General features: G+C 46.2%; 1 protein-coding gene across 5 annotated transcripts in view; it reads left to right on the top strand.

Moving 5' to 3' along the window:
• The window catches only part of LOC115099147 (DNA-directed RNA polymerase II subunit RPB3-like), a 47,695-nt gene that overhangs the window by 28,825 nt on the left and 5,940 nt on the right, over positions 1-12,930 (top strand). For 2 of the 5 annotated variants that reach the window (XM_029616520.1, XM_029616519.1), the window contains exons 2-4: positions 3,275-3,487; positions 4,954-4,989; positions 7,697-8,435. In XM_029616520.1, the coding sequence (XP_029472380.1) occupies positions 3,402-3,487; positions 4,954-4,989; positions 7,697-7,841 (267 nt within the window). In that variant the 5' untranslated portion in view covers positions 3,275-3,401 and the 3' untranslated portion in view covers positions 7,842-8,435. Of the gene's footprint in view, positions 1-3,274; positions 3,488-4,953; positions 4,990-7,696; positions 8,436-12,930 lie in introns of those variants that run through there. The other 3 variants (XR_003858691.1, XR_003858692.1, XR_003858690.1) reach the window with 2 other exon arrangements.

Raw genomic sequence — 12,930 nt, 5'->3', positions numbered from 1 at the left:
TCTCTTTAAGGGGCCAATGCAATACAGTGTGCTCAGCCGAGCACACTGTGGGGCCGATTCAATACAGTGTGCAATACAATGTGCTCAATGCGGGTTGTATAGGCGCTAACTAATCCCCTTATGCAATTAATGCCCAGAGCAGGCATTAATTACTGAGCGCTACTAAAACTAGTACAGAAAAGCAGAAAAAACTGCTTTTCTGTACTGCCTCCTACTTAATATCGTTGGGATATTAAGTAGGAGGAACAACTCTTTAAAAAAATAATTTGTAAAAAAGCGCTGGCAGTCGGGTGCAGGAAGTGGACACTCAGTTGACAAGCGTCTGTTTCCTGAATCCCTGGCGCATGCACTGGTTAGGAAAATGGACGCTGATAAATTGAGTCCATTCTCTGAACCTGACTACCGGCACCAGAAGGAGTGTATAAATAAATATTAAAGTGTCGGGCACTTAATATTCATTTATTCACTCCTTCACTTATTGCCCATTGGTCCTTTTCACTGACATTTGTCAGTGAAAAGGACCGATCCCCTTTCAGGACAGATGGTTAGGAAAACAGACGCTGATAAATTCAGCGTCTGTTTTCTTAACTGGGGCACAGCCGCCGAGAGCAGACTCCTCTCCAGCGCACACTGTAAAGGGCTAGGGGCACGCAATTGCCTCTAGTACCTCCTCGACAGCATGAGCCCTAATTTATATATTGCATCGCGCCCCCAGGAGAGATGCCTGGGGGCGCGTTACGAAAGCGGGCGCTGAAAACTCAGTGCCCGCCTTCAGCACAACTTTTTTGCATCAGCCCCTAAGTGTCATATGGTGTTCGTGCCACTATTGTTGGTGCCATTTCTTCCTCTTTAGGTGTCTTATGGTGTCCATTCATGCTAATACTGCTGCTGTGGCTCCTTAACCCATCTCACCGTGTCTTGAGGTATTTATCCCATTACTGCTGTGGCGCTTTTGCCCTTCTCACTGTGCCTTGAAGTGTTCATTTCACTACTACTGCTGCTGCTACTTCCCCTTTGACAGCTCTGAATGCCACGGTACCTAAAGTGCATCAATCATTACTAGTACAATATTTTTATTTTAGTTGTATATGTGGTTATATATAGTCAAGCTGACACACTGTAAATTATATGAAAAAAAATATAAAAAAGCATAAATGTTTCTCTTTCTTACTGCTGTCTTCTATAGGCAAGTCACAGATTGATCTTGGCTGTGCTTGGAGTTGTTCGTAGTGAGAATTCACTAATATCTGTTTCACAACGTTGCTATATTAAACCAGGTCTGAGGAAAGAACCTTCTAGTTCTGGTTTTCTTAAATAAAATCAATGAGGCAATCCCATGCATGCAACAGGGCAGGACTTCCCAAACTGTGGGTCAGGACTCCAAATGGGATCACAAAACTTTCAGCTGGGGCTACCAGTGCCTCAGCTGCCAACAGCATTAGTAGTATAAGTTAGCATGGGACCTGTGAGCCAGATTGTGTTCACAGTCCCTGCAGTGGCTCTACCCTCACGTGAGCTTGTGGTAATAGGAGGCCCTGCATAAGGAGGCTTTAGGGACATTGCAGGGTCTGTGAGTTTACACTATCTCACAAGCCCTGTACTAATGCTACTGCTGCTTGCAGATCACCATCAGGTTTGGAGCCAGCCATGAGGGGAGGGGAGGGCTGTGTGTGCATGGACCAGTGGAAATTGCCACTGTTCCTCTCCTCACCCATCACTAAACCTATCAAAGAGAAAAATGTTGCTCTTGTCATCAGCCATCCCCACCAGATGTCATCCACCTTTGGCCTAGGACCCAAAGGAAGATGTTGTTGCTGACCCTGGTCAGAGGGATTTTAGAAGAGGGGTTGTTTGAAGGAAGAGATCAGATGCAGGATGGATTTGAAGGTTGGATCAGTGAGAGGGATTGGCTGTGGAGGGTGCAGATAGGGGAATGACAGAAAATCAACTGAGGAGCTGGGGGGCGAGAGGCGATAAGCTGGGAGTATGTGAAAGAAGGTTTGGAGGGGAAGAGATGAGGTGGGGTAAGAGAGAGAGGATGGGGGATGACAGGCAAGAATGTGGATGGGGGTGAGAGGGATGGATGACAGAGGATCAGCTGGCAAGGAGAGCTTGTGGTGAGAGAGGATCAACTGGGGGGAAGAGAAAAGGGATGGGGAGGGTCAGAGAGAAGGGGATGGCAGGATAAATGAGTGCATCTGGGAGATGTAAGAGAATTACATCTCCTGGAGTGGCATAGGTTGAGAGGAGTTCTGCTGAAGAGGATATTAAGAGAGGAGGTCCTTTGGAGGGGATGGAGGTTGAGAGAGAAGATCAACCTGAGTGTGGTAAAAGTGAGAGTGGAGTGATTGTTGGGTGGGAGCCACATTCCTACTAATTTGTTTTGGTTGTCTGGGGTCATGTGAATTTTGGGGTCACATTGGCTAAAAGTTTGGGAAGCCCTTCAATAGGGTAAAACCAAGACTGGATCTGCCTGTTCTTTCTGACGTGGAGCCAGGCGAAGGAAATTCTAATTCTAACTGGAAATGAGGGGGCCCAACAAAACATAATAATAAAATATTAATACAACCTAATTTCTTCTAAATTAGTGTTAGTGCTTTAGAACCTGCCAGTTTGTAAGCTCAGTTCATTTTGAAGATATTTCATGCCAACTAATCACTCACTCCTGTTGCAACTGAGAAAGTGGGAGCTTGACCTTGACATCTTATGCTTCAATAAATCTGTGTCATTTCTGATGCACTTAGAAATGGAAGATGGAGGGTGAACCTTTTTGCTTGTTTGTTTTACAGTATGATTTATTTATTTTTTGCACTTTCTTCCATGCTCATCTTAAACCCGCCTAGGCATGCTGATGGAATTCAGATTGTCAGACTTGGGGGGTCTTTTCAAAACAGGAATTCTGCAGTCTTCTTGAAGACTTTTATTCCCTCGCTCATTGTACTGAGAGGCCATGCTTTATGTGCAACCTTTAATATTTTCTCCCCCTACCCCCCCCCCCCCCCCCAAGCCATTTTGAGTGCTAGGGCATAGTCTTTTTTCATGGAATAAGAAACGGTTCGTGCTCGCTGCAACACTTCAGTGCCTGGAAGCTTGTGCCCGAAGTAATGGCAGAAGAATTGTTCATCAGCATGCAGAGTGCAGCTGCGCTCAAAATAAGTGGCAACATATTTTAAGGTTGCTCTGTCAGTGCCCTCAGTTTCTTGCATAATACAGGTTAACTGTAACTCTGTCCCCCATCTCTTTCAACTAAAATATGCATTTTATTCTTTTTCAGTTGCTCTTATCCAGAAAATGCTCCTTTTATCTTGGTATCACAGTGATGATTGTGGCTTTAAAACTGAAGTAGTGCTGTGAAATGATGGAACCTTTTAAAACGGACTACAAAGAAATCATATGAGACTATGGTTGATATGGAAAGAACAGGCCAATACAGTGCTTTGTTTTGGCTTTTCCCCCCCCAGGATGGATGGTTGTTCCACGTACTGAAGTGAGTCTATATTTGACTGTTTATGTAATGTCTTTGGTCTACATGAGTTTGAGGCAAAAGTGAGATTTATCCTTTCATCGAAATAGCAGATATTGACTTTGTAAATGAAAGTCTCCTACATCTGGTATTGTACATGTTCTCAGAATCAGGATAGACTTTTTGCACATTAATGTAGGTTACTTAGCATAGGACCAACTCAGTTTAGGGCCTGATTCACCTAGCTTTTCTCCCATAGACAAAGTGAGAACAATTTTAAAATAGCCCCCGTAGGGCTGATGTCTGCAGCTATTTTGTATCCAGAGAGGATAACTTTCAAACAACTGTGCGCAGTAGCATATACACGAGTATTTATTCACCACCCAGCTGCCCTCCTACCCTACTAGTCCGCAACCTTGGCATTATGATAGATAACCAATTTAACCTCAAAAAATTCATTTCGGCCACTATAAAAAGCGGATTCTTCAAACTCCACACCTTGAGGAGAATCAAACCTCTTCTTCACACCTCCAACTTCCGCACAGTACTGCAAGCTATGATCCTGTCTAAACTTGATTATTGCAACGCTATCCTCCTAGGCTTACCAAAAAATACTCTACAACCGCTACAGTTATTACAAAATGCTGCTGCACGCATCCTCACCAATACACACCGTCATGACCACATCACTCCCGTCCTCCAATCATTACATTGGCTCCCCGTAACCTCCAGGATAGTATATAAAGTACTCACGCTCATACACAAAGCCATTCATAACCACGACATGCAATGGTTCCCAGAACATCTCCTGCTTCACACTCCAACCAGACCCACAAGAACGCCACACCAGGCCAAACTCCAGACTCCCTCTCCCAAGCTCATGAAGCATACCACCTTTAGAGAGCGATCATTTATCATTGCAGGAATTGCCCACTGGAATAAAATGCCTTCCCAACTACGCCAGGAACCTTGCCACAAAAAATTCAAGCACAATCTTAAAACATGGCTGTTCAAACTAGCGTACCCTGACTAACGAATTGACTCCCCCTCCCAAAGATGCGATATGACCACCCGACTGACTCTCGCCCTATCTATTTACTCTCCCTACCCTCCGCCCTCAGTGGGTATACTCCCCTCTTCCCCTTCCCTTTATTACTTTCCCCTGCTAATTATTCTGACTGCTTTGATGAACTCACTTGCTAAAACTAACATGTACATATGTATGTAATTCTCGTATGTTCTACTCCTACCCTTGTTAACCCTCTCCCTGTTAAAAAATTGTTATTGTAAAGCTTGTTGCTAAGTTATGTTACATTGTGAACCGAGGTGATGTTTTGCAAATGTGCCTCGGTATATAAAAAACCCTTAAACAAAATAAATAAATAAATAAATAAATAAATTTAGTTGCACATAGATTTACCATAGTATTTTATAACCCATGCATGTCACATATGCACATATTATAAAATATGCATATTTTTACCGTGCAGCAAAACCTATGCTCAAATACATGCAGTGCATAGAAGGTGAGTATTTTACTTTTTCCTATCTATTTTAAAATTATATTCATGTAAAAATAAAGTGGGGCTTACTCGCTTAAATCTCGATTTATGTGTAACATGAAGTAAAATTACCACTTTTACCAATTACCCCACCAATTCATCTAGTCCTTCTCCAGGTCATCAAGATCCTCCTGGTTCTTCAGCCTGAGCTCTCATGGAGGACATCTTTGCTGGCCAAAAGACACAAATGCATAGCCAAACCTTCTGAATCTGTTTTGGTCTGGAGACACAAGATAGGAATACAGTGGACCCTTGACTTATGAACTCAATTCGTTTGTGAGTGCTGGTTGTAACTCAAGTTGGTTGTAAGTCAAGACTATTTTTCCCATAAGAAATAATGGAAATACCCATAATGCATTCCAAACCTCCCAAAACACCCCTTACCTAACCTTTTCATAATAAAAAAGGGTTGAACAATATGTCTAATTTACCAGAAATACCAATAATTTTCCTAGTGTACTCACCAAAAAGTTATAAAATGTGCCTAGCCTACCAGAAACAACAATTTCATACTATACTCACCATTCAATTTTCCATCTTTGACTTGCAGGAAGGGAGGAGGGGGAGGATTCCCCCTCTGCACCCTCTCAGAGCACATCTCAGGCCCCCAAACACTCATTTCCCCTCCCAGCATACTCATTCCTTCCCTCCTGATACCTTCCTGTAGCCAGCTGAGTGCTACACTCCCTTTCTGCTGCTGCACAGAAGCTTCCTTGGTCACCAGTGATGCCGTTTGCTTGCTGAAATGCCATGCCGGGTCTGCCTGTCTGCTCCTGTGAACATTTGCAGCTCTGGGTGCGCCTGAGATGGACAGGCCTCATCGGCAGCAGTAGCAGCCAATCACTGCAACAGCAGAGCAGAACTCCCACCCACCAAGCCCAAAAAAACCACGATTGACAGGAAAAAACGCCCAATTAGAAGCAACCGCACACACGAGCGAATACACATGGCCTTGGCCAGCATACTCAAGACTTGTTAAAACTCAAAATTAAAATTTTGGTTGTAACCCAAGTTGTTCATATGTCAGGCCGGTTGTAACTCGAGGGTCCACTGTAGTTGATTAAAAACAGGGTGCATATAAGGTTTGAAATGAAAAACTGCCATCTATCTATTGCCATGAGTGCCTTTACAACATGCCCAAAATTGATGTTGAGGTGGCTGCACCTATATGGAAGGAATGTGTTCTGAATTACTCACTTCCAGGCCTAGTTTAACTACGATAATCTTCAGAACTATTACTCGTGCCGCAGCAGACCCGCGGACCTGTCCCCTTACCTCTCTCTGACGAATCCAGTGCCTGGTTCCTCATCCCTGGTGGCGGTGGGCCACCAGCTCCGTCCTGGGGCCACCTCCGGTGCCTCAGCTTCAGCTACAGACTCCTGTGCTCTGCGTTGTGCCTCTCCGCATGGCCCGTGGAGAGATGCCGCTGTCCAGCGCCACGCCCCTCCCTAGGTGCGAGTGCACACATCACTGACTTTTATGAAGGGCCCATGGCGGGAAATTGGCTGCGTCCCTGGATGATGACGTCGCTGGAACTCCGGTATTTAAGGCCAGGCTCATCTTCCAATGATTGCCTTTGCAACAAGTCTCCACGCTGGTCGTGTACTCATTGCTTCCTGGTGATTCTCCTACATTCCTGGTTCCTGATGCTCGCTAGTTCCTGTTCCTGTTCTCCTTTGTTCCTGCATTCCTGATTCCTAACCTTTCATTGAATTGCTTTCTCGGACACGTCCTCTGTATTGCCTGACCGCCATTGACTCTCTCCAAGCCCAGACTTCTGCATTGCCTAACCATGCCATCGACTCTCTCCAAGCCTGGACCTCTGCAATGCCTGACCACGCCATTGACTGTCTCCAAGCTCGGACCTCTGCATTGCCTGACCACGCCATTGAGTCTCCAAGCCCGGACCTCTGCATTGCCTGACCACGCCATTGACTCTCTCCAAGCCCGGACCTCGGCTTTGTCTGACTACGCTATTGACTCTTTCCTAGCCCAGACCTCTGCATTGCCTGACTATGCTACCGACTCTCTCCTCGTCCAGACCTCAGCCTTGTCTTGCCACTGATTCTTGATTGCCGCTGGCCCTGACCAGCTTGCTCTACGATGCCTCTTCAGTGTACATCCTGGACTTGGCCTATTCAGGCTTCAGCCTGTTCTTACTCAGGTGCCCCCTGTCTGGCACCCGGGTCTCCGGGACTCCACCTCATCCAGTAAAGATTCCTCCATTCCACTGTTGCTGCCTCTGGGCTGACCTCTCTGTCTTTCCATCAACGACGACATACTAAGTCCAGCCGGCACCGGTACCCAAAGGTTCAACCCCTGGGAAACGAGGGCTGGTATTGGTGAAACGCCAGCAGGCCTCCATCCTTAAGAACATAAGAAAATGCCATACTGAGTCAGACCAAGGGTCCATCAAGCCCAGCATCCTGTTTCCAACAGTGGCCAATCCAGGCCATAAGAACCTGGCAAGTACCCAAAAACTAAGTCTATTAAATAGCTGGCTACAACTATTTGTCACACTATCCCAGTCTATTTGGCGAGTGGAGCTGGTACTTACCAGTAGTTAGTATTTAATGGATCTGTTCTATCGTGCTATCTATCCCAGGCCATCTCACTATTACAAAAGGAGAAGTGTTGATACTGAACTGATGTTTTATTTCTACTTTCTCAGGTTTTACTACAATGTGGAGTCCTGTGGCTCTCTGCGCCCAGAAACCATTGTGCTTTCTGCATTATCTGGGCTGAAGAAAAAACTTAGCGACCTGCAGACCCAACTGAGTCACGAGATCCAGAGTGACATGCTCACCATTAACTAAACCACACCCCTGCCAGAGTGCTTTTTCAGAAATTACCGAGTCATAAACTTTAGTGTGAGAACTTGGAAACAGACATTAGGGCACCTCTGCCAAGGCACTGAAGTGCAAACAATACCTGTCTGGCTGCCTGCACCACAGTATCTCCATTACTATCTACCAAATTCTCCGAAAGGAGGTTCCCCCTTCTCCTGACAATGATGTATTCTTATGATGGTACTATAAGAGCGACATATCCTGTTTGTAAATCTCTTTTGATTACATTGCCAGATGTGTTTGAGTGGGGGAAAGCATAGTAAGAATATATACAATTCCCGTTCCCAACAGCTCATGCTTTCTAATTATTCTGAGAGGGAAAAATTTGTTTTTATTCTCTGCAATCCCTGCTAGCTGCAGATTTTTCTCCAGACTGCTGACTTTAGCGTAATACATCAGTCTGTGTGCAGGAAGTCTGGCCTCAATTTTGCATACTTAAAATGTTTATAAAACTGCTAAATTGGAATCTTGTTCTAGATTTCTAGAGAGTTTTAGTACCCAGTTTAATTAGTTTGTGTATTTGTTTTAAGTTATATGCAATAAAATTATTTTTTCTGTGAATGCTGGTGTTCGTTCAGTGTCTGCCAATGGTGGGGAGCCATAGGATCCCTCCTACTGGTAGCGTCAACCCTACCTCAACCCAAGGGTCCACAACCGGCGCAACAAGAACCCTGTAGAACTGATTAGCGGAGCTCCATCTTCATATATACCAGGAGCCAAGGGAGAGAGACTAGTCTAAATGCTTACAAGCTGTTGAGGTTCTGGAGTGGGCATGAGTACACAGCCTTAACTCTTTACAGCTTTATGAACCCTGGCTTCCCTAGTTCACAACCCTGGCTTCCCTAGTTCACATCCCACTGCTCTAACCACTAGGCTACTCCTCCACTCATCACACCACAGGACCTTAGCAAAAAAAAAAAAATTAGCCCTGCCAATTGTGTCTTTAAAATGGGGAGGGACATTTCTGATGCCCTACACTTTCATATGAAGTGTATGATGCTGTGCTTGGATAGTGGCCAGCAAAAGGAAATGCTTTATTTCTACAAGAAAGCCTCTCTGTTAGTCAGTGACCACCAGTAAAAACTGTGGATGCTCTCAGAGAGTGACTGCATGATTAGATCCTATGCCTCTTGGTGGCAAGCCTCCATATGTTCCTTGTTTGTCCACCCTTGGTGTGAAAGACAAGCAAGAAGACCATTTAAAGTGAAAGAAAGTCATCAATTTTGTTATGTATCTCTGGGATGTGGGGATGCCATGAACATGATATTGTGATGGAGATACAGCATCAATAACTTTCTCAAAGGTCCATTACTCCATGAGTTCTCATGTAAAGGTCCACACCTCCTCCTACGGGCGGGACAAATCCTTTATGCTGCACCCAGGGGCCTATAGGAAGAGGGCTGGACTCTTTCTGCCCGCAGTTCTGTCTCTACGTTTACTTCTGAATTCCAGGGCTCCCTGAGAGGAGAACAATAGTTCCAAGGTCCTTTTGCAATTGTCCCAGTTCAAGCCCCTTTCCTTTCACTCTAACAAGCACTGATAATAATCACAGCTTTTTGCATCCAAAAAGCACACTAGGAAGCAATGTGGTTTCCAATTTCTTTTCTGATAGTTATTAAATTGTCTGAAGAATATTTGCAGCACTCAATGTAGCATTTAAAATAAAGTAAATAAATAATAGTACAGCAGAAAGATTAATAAACTTGTGACCTCACTCTTCTAATAATAAAGTCTTTTAATTTCTCTGGATGCCATTTCTTACCCTTTATCTTTCTCTACCCTTTTTCCTGAAGTCTTCTTAAATTCTTTAGATCTCCTTATGAAGTAGCAGACAGGCACTCTCCTCTCAAGTGGAACAAACCTGAGTCTGCAGCAAATACAGCCCTTGAATACACTCAACTCCTTTCCTCTAATAAGGGACCCCACTTCTTAGATGAAAACATTTACTCCTCAGGCTCTTCCTAGGATCTAAAAGGGGTAAACAGATGTCTTCCCATTCTCCATTTCAAAATGGAGACAATTCGGTCTGTGATTGCCTCAGTCCACCCGGGCGAGTTTCTGGCGTCCTTGGACCTCACGGAAGCGTACCTCCATATCGGCATCCAGCTGTTTTATCAACGGTTCCTCAGGTTTTGCTTGGAGGATGCGGATCACTTTTGTCTCGCGGCATGGCTTTTGAGAGGCAGCACCTGAATAGAAAGGGTTATTCGGATGCGGTGGTTTCCACGTTGTTGCGGGCTAGGAAGCAGTCCACGTCCTTGGCTTATGTCCGGGTCTGGGTGGTCTTTGATGACTGGTGTGCGGAGCGCAGCGTGGATCCTATTTCGGCTTCCGTCTCCGATATTCTAGCTTTTCTTCAGGCTGGCCTTGCTAAGGTCTCTCGTGTAGTACCCTACGGGTTCAGGTTGCAGCACTTGAATGCCTAAGGGGCAAGGTGCATGGGGTGTCTCTGGCACTACACCCGGATATAGCGTGTTTTCTTAGGGGGGCTAAGCATTTGCGCCCTCCATTGCGCCATCCTTGTCCGTCCTGGAATCTCAACTGGGTACTTTCCGTCTTGTGCTCGTCGCCTTTTGAGCCAATAAAGCGGTCGACACTCAAGGATCTTACGTTGAAGACGGTGTTCCTCGTCGCAATCGCCTCGGCAAGGCGAGTCTCGGAGTTGCAGGTGTTGTCATGTAGGGAGCCGTTCCTGAGGATCTCGGATTCAGGGGTTTCCTTACGGACGGTTCCTTCTTTCTTACCAAAAGTTGTGTCGGCGTTTCATTTGAATCAATCGATCGAGCTTCCTGCCTTCCCTGTTGCAGACTTGTCGGATCCGAAATCCAGGGAACTACGGAAGCTAGACGTGCAGAGGGTCCTCCTTCGCTACCTGGAAGTCACTAATCCTTTCAGGGTATCTGATCACCTCTTCGTTCTGTTTTCTGGTCCAAAAAGAGGTGGAGCGGCTTCCCGGACTACAATCGCTCGTTGGCTCAAGGAGGCCATTGGCTCAGCGTATGTGGTACGGGGTAAGCCTGTGCCCATGGGTCTTAGGGCTCACTCGACACGGTCGCACGCGGCTTCATGGGCAGAGTCCTCGCAGGTGTCGCCTCAAGAGATTTGCAGGGCGGCCACCTGGAAGTCGTTGCACACTTTCACTAGGCATTACCGGTTGGACGTTCAGGCCACTGACTCTGGGGGTTTTGGAGAGAGGGTACTCCGAGCGGGACTCTCTGGTTCCCACCCTCGGTAAGATAGCTCTGGTACATCCCAGGTGTCCTGGACTGATCCTGGTACATACAGGGAAAGGAAAATTAGTTTCTTACCTGATAATTTTCGTTCCTGTAGTACCATGGATCAGTCCAGGATCCCACCCATGTTTTTTGCTGGTCTGAAGTAACGGAGAGTCCGCTCGCTGTTTGTTTGTTCACCTAATCTGATTTCTTGATTTCTTGGTTTGCTTCTCCGGTTGGGGAGCTTTGTTCCAGTTGGGGTTTTTGAATTGGGACCCATTGGGAATAGTTATTTAGCTTGTTCTACTTTGACATTATGTAAGACTGAGGGGCTGTGTGAGGCACGTGGCTATATATAGCCAAGTCCGACAGATCTTGCTCTGTCTCCATCTACTTGTGCGGAGTCACAACCCAGGTGTCCTGGACTGATCCATGGTACTACAGGAACAAAAATTATCAGGTAAGAAACTAATTTTCCTTTAGAGATATTTAGGATAAATTCTGCCAGGTTCCAGAGTTGGCTTGACATGCTTTAGGGAGCTGTTGACATATGTGCTGGAGAGAATGTGTACGAGGGAGTCAGATAGTATATCCTGTAGGCCGGTTTTGAAAAAAATTCCCCGGGCTGATATTTTCCTGAAATCCACCCCTGCTTGCTAGGTGCAGGAACCTTTTATCTAGAGTCCCCACCAGCTGCAGAGCATTGGACTCTCCTTCCTCTAACACTGACAGCTCTTAACTGCCCCTAATGTTCCTTCTAGGCCCAAGCCACCACCAAGGATTCCCCGTGTGGACGTGTGGCAGGCTGCCTCATTCTGACAAGCCAGACGTGATGTACAGCAGGAGACCACCGACTCTCCCCATGGCCACCACTAGGTGTGCATGCACCTGACGTCACCAGATTTAAAGGCACATGGTGGGAAATCTCCCATGGTATCCATGGATAACCTCACAAGCCTTGATCTTTAAATGCCCGCTCTCTCCCCCTTCAATCCTATCTTGACAACAGTTCTCTCTACAGCCCAGTAGTGTGAGTTGCTCTAGCGTTCTCCAGTTCCTGTGTCTTGTTCTCCAGTTCCTTTGTTTTCAGTGAATGTGGTCCATCTTCAGTTCTTCCACGAGTTCTTTATCTGCTTGTCCTGCTCCTTGCCTTCCTGCCCTGCCTATCCATCACTCCTGCCCTATGGATGGGTACCCGGTATTCTCGGCCTGATTCCTGGACATTCTTGTTTGCTGCCTGCCTCTGACAATTGCCTGCCTTTGGATATGCTTCATCTTCTCCTGTTCCACCCGGCCTTGACAGATCTCTCCACCAGCAGTGGTCCCCACCTAAGAACTGCTGGCCCCGTCACCCAGAGGGGAACGTGGGCTTGTAAAGGCGAAGCTCCAGTTGGGCCTCTTCCTCATCCGGGCCCACCAGCTGATGGTCAGGACCTGAGGGGCTTCTCCCTGCAGATTGTGTCAACCCTGCCTCGGCCTAAGGGTTCATGCTTACAATACCTAAATGCACAATAAGCAAACAACACAACAGTTTGGAGGGAATTTTTAGTCGGTGTAAAGTCTGCAGGTGCTTTAGACCTGCAGACTTTGTACTAATTTTCATAGCATAAGTACGTGCATGCTTTCACTTTGAAAATGATCCTGACACAGCTATTGCTCACACAATTACACCTGCTATTTGGTGCCCCCTAATGTTCGGTGCCCTAGGCCTAGGCCTGGCTCGCCTAGTGCTTCCGCTGGCCCTGGCCTTAGATTTTCAGATTTCATAGAGTTCAATGTTGTACAACCCCGCCCCCCTCCCTCCTCCTGGCAGGTTCTCCTCACCTCTCTTTGACTGTCTA

This window comes from Rhinatrema bivittatum, chromosome 9 (assembly GCF_901001135.1).
Source record: "Rhinatrema bivittatum chromosome 9, aRhiBiv1.1, whole genome shotgun sequence".
Classification (NCBI taxonomy): domain Eukaryota; kingdom Metazoa; phylum Chordata; class Amphibia; order Gymnophiona; family Rhinatrematidae; genus Rhinatrema; species Rhinatrema bivittatum.
Note: the sequence above shows the minus strand (reverse complement) of the source record. Positions and strands in the feature narration are given on the sequence as shown.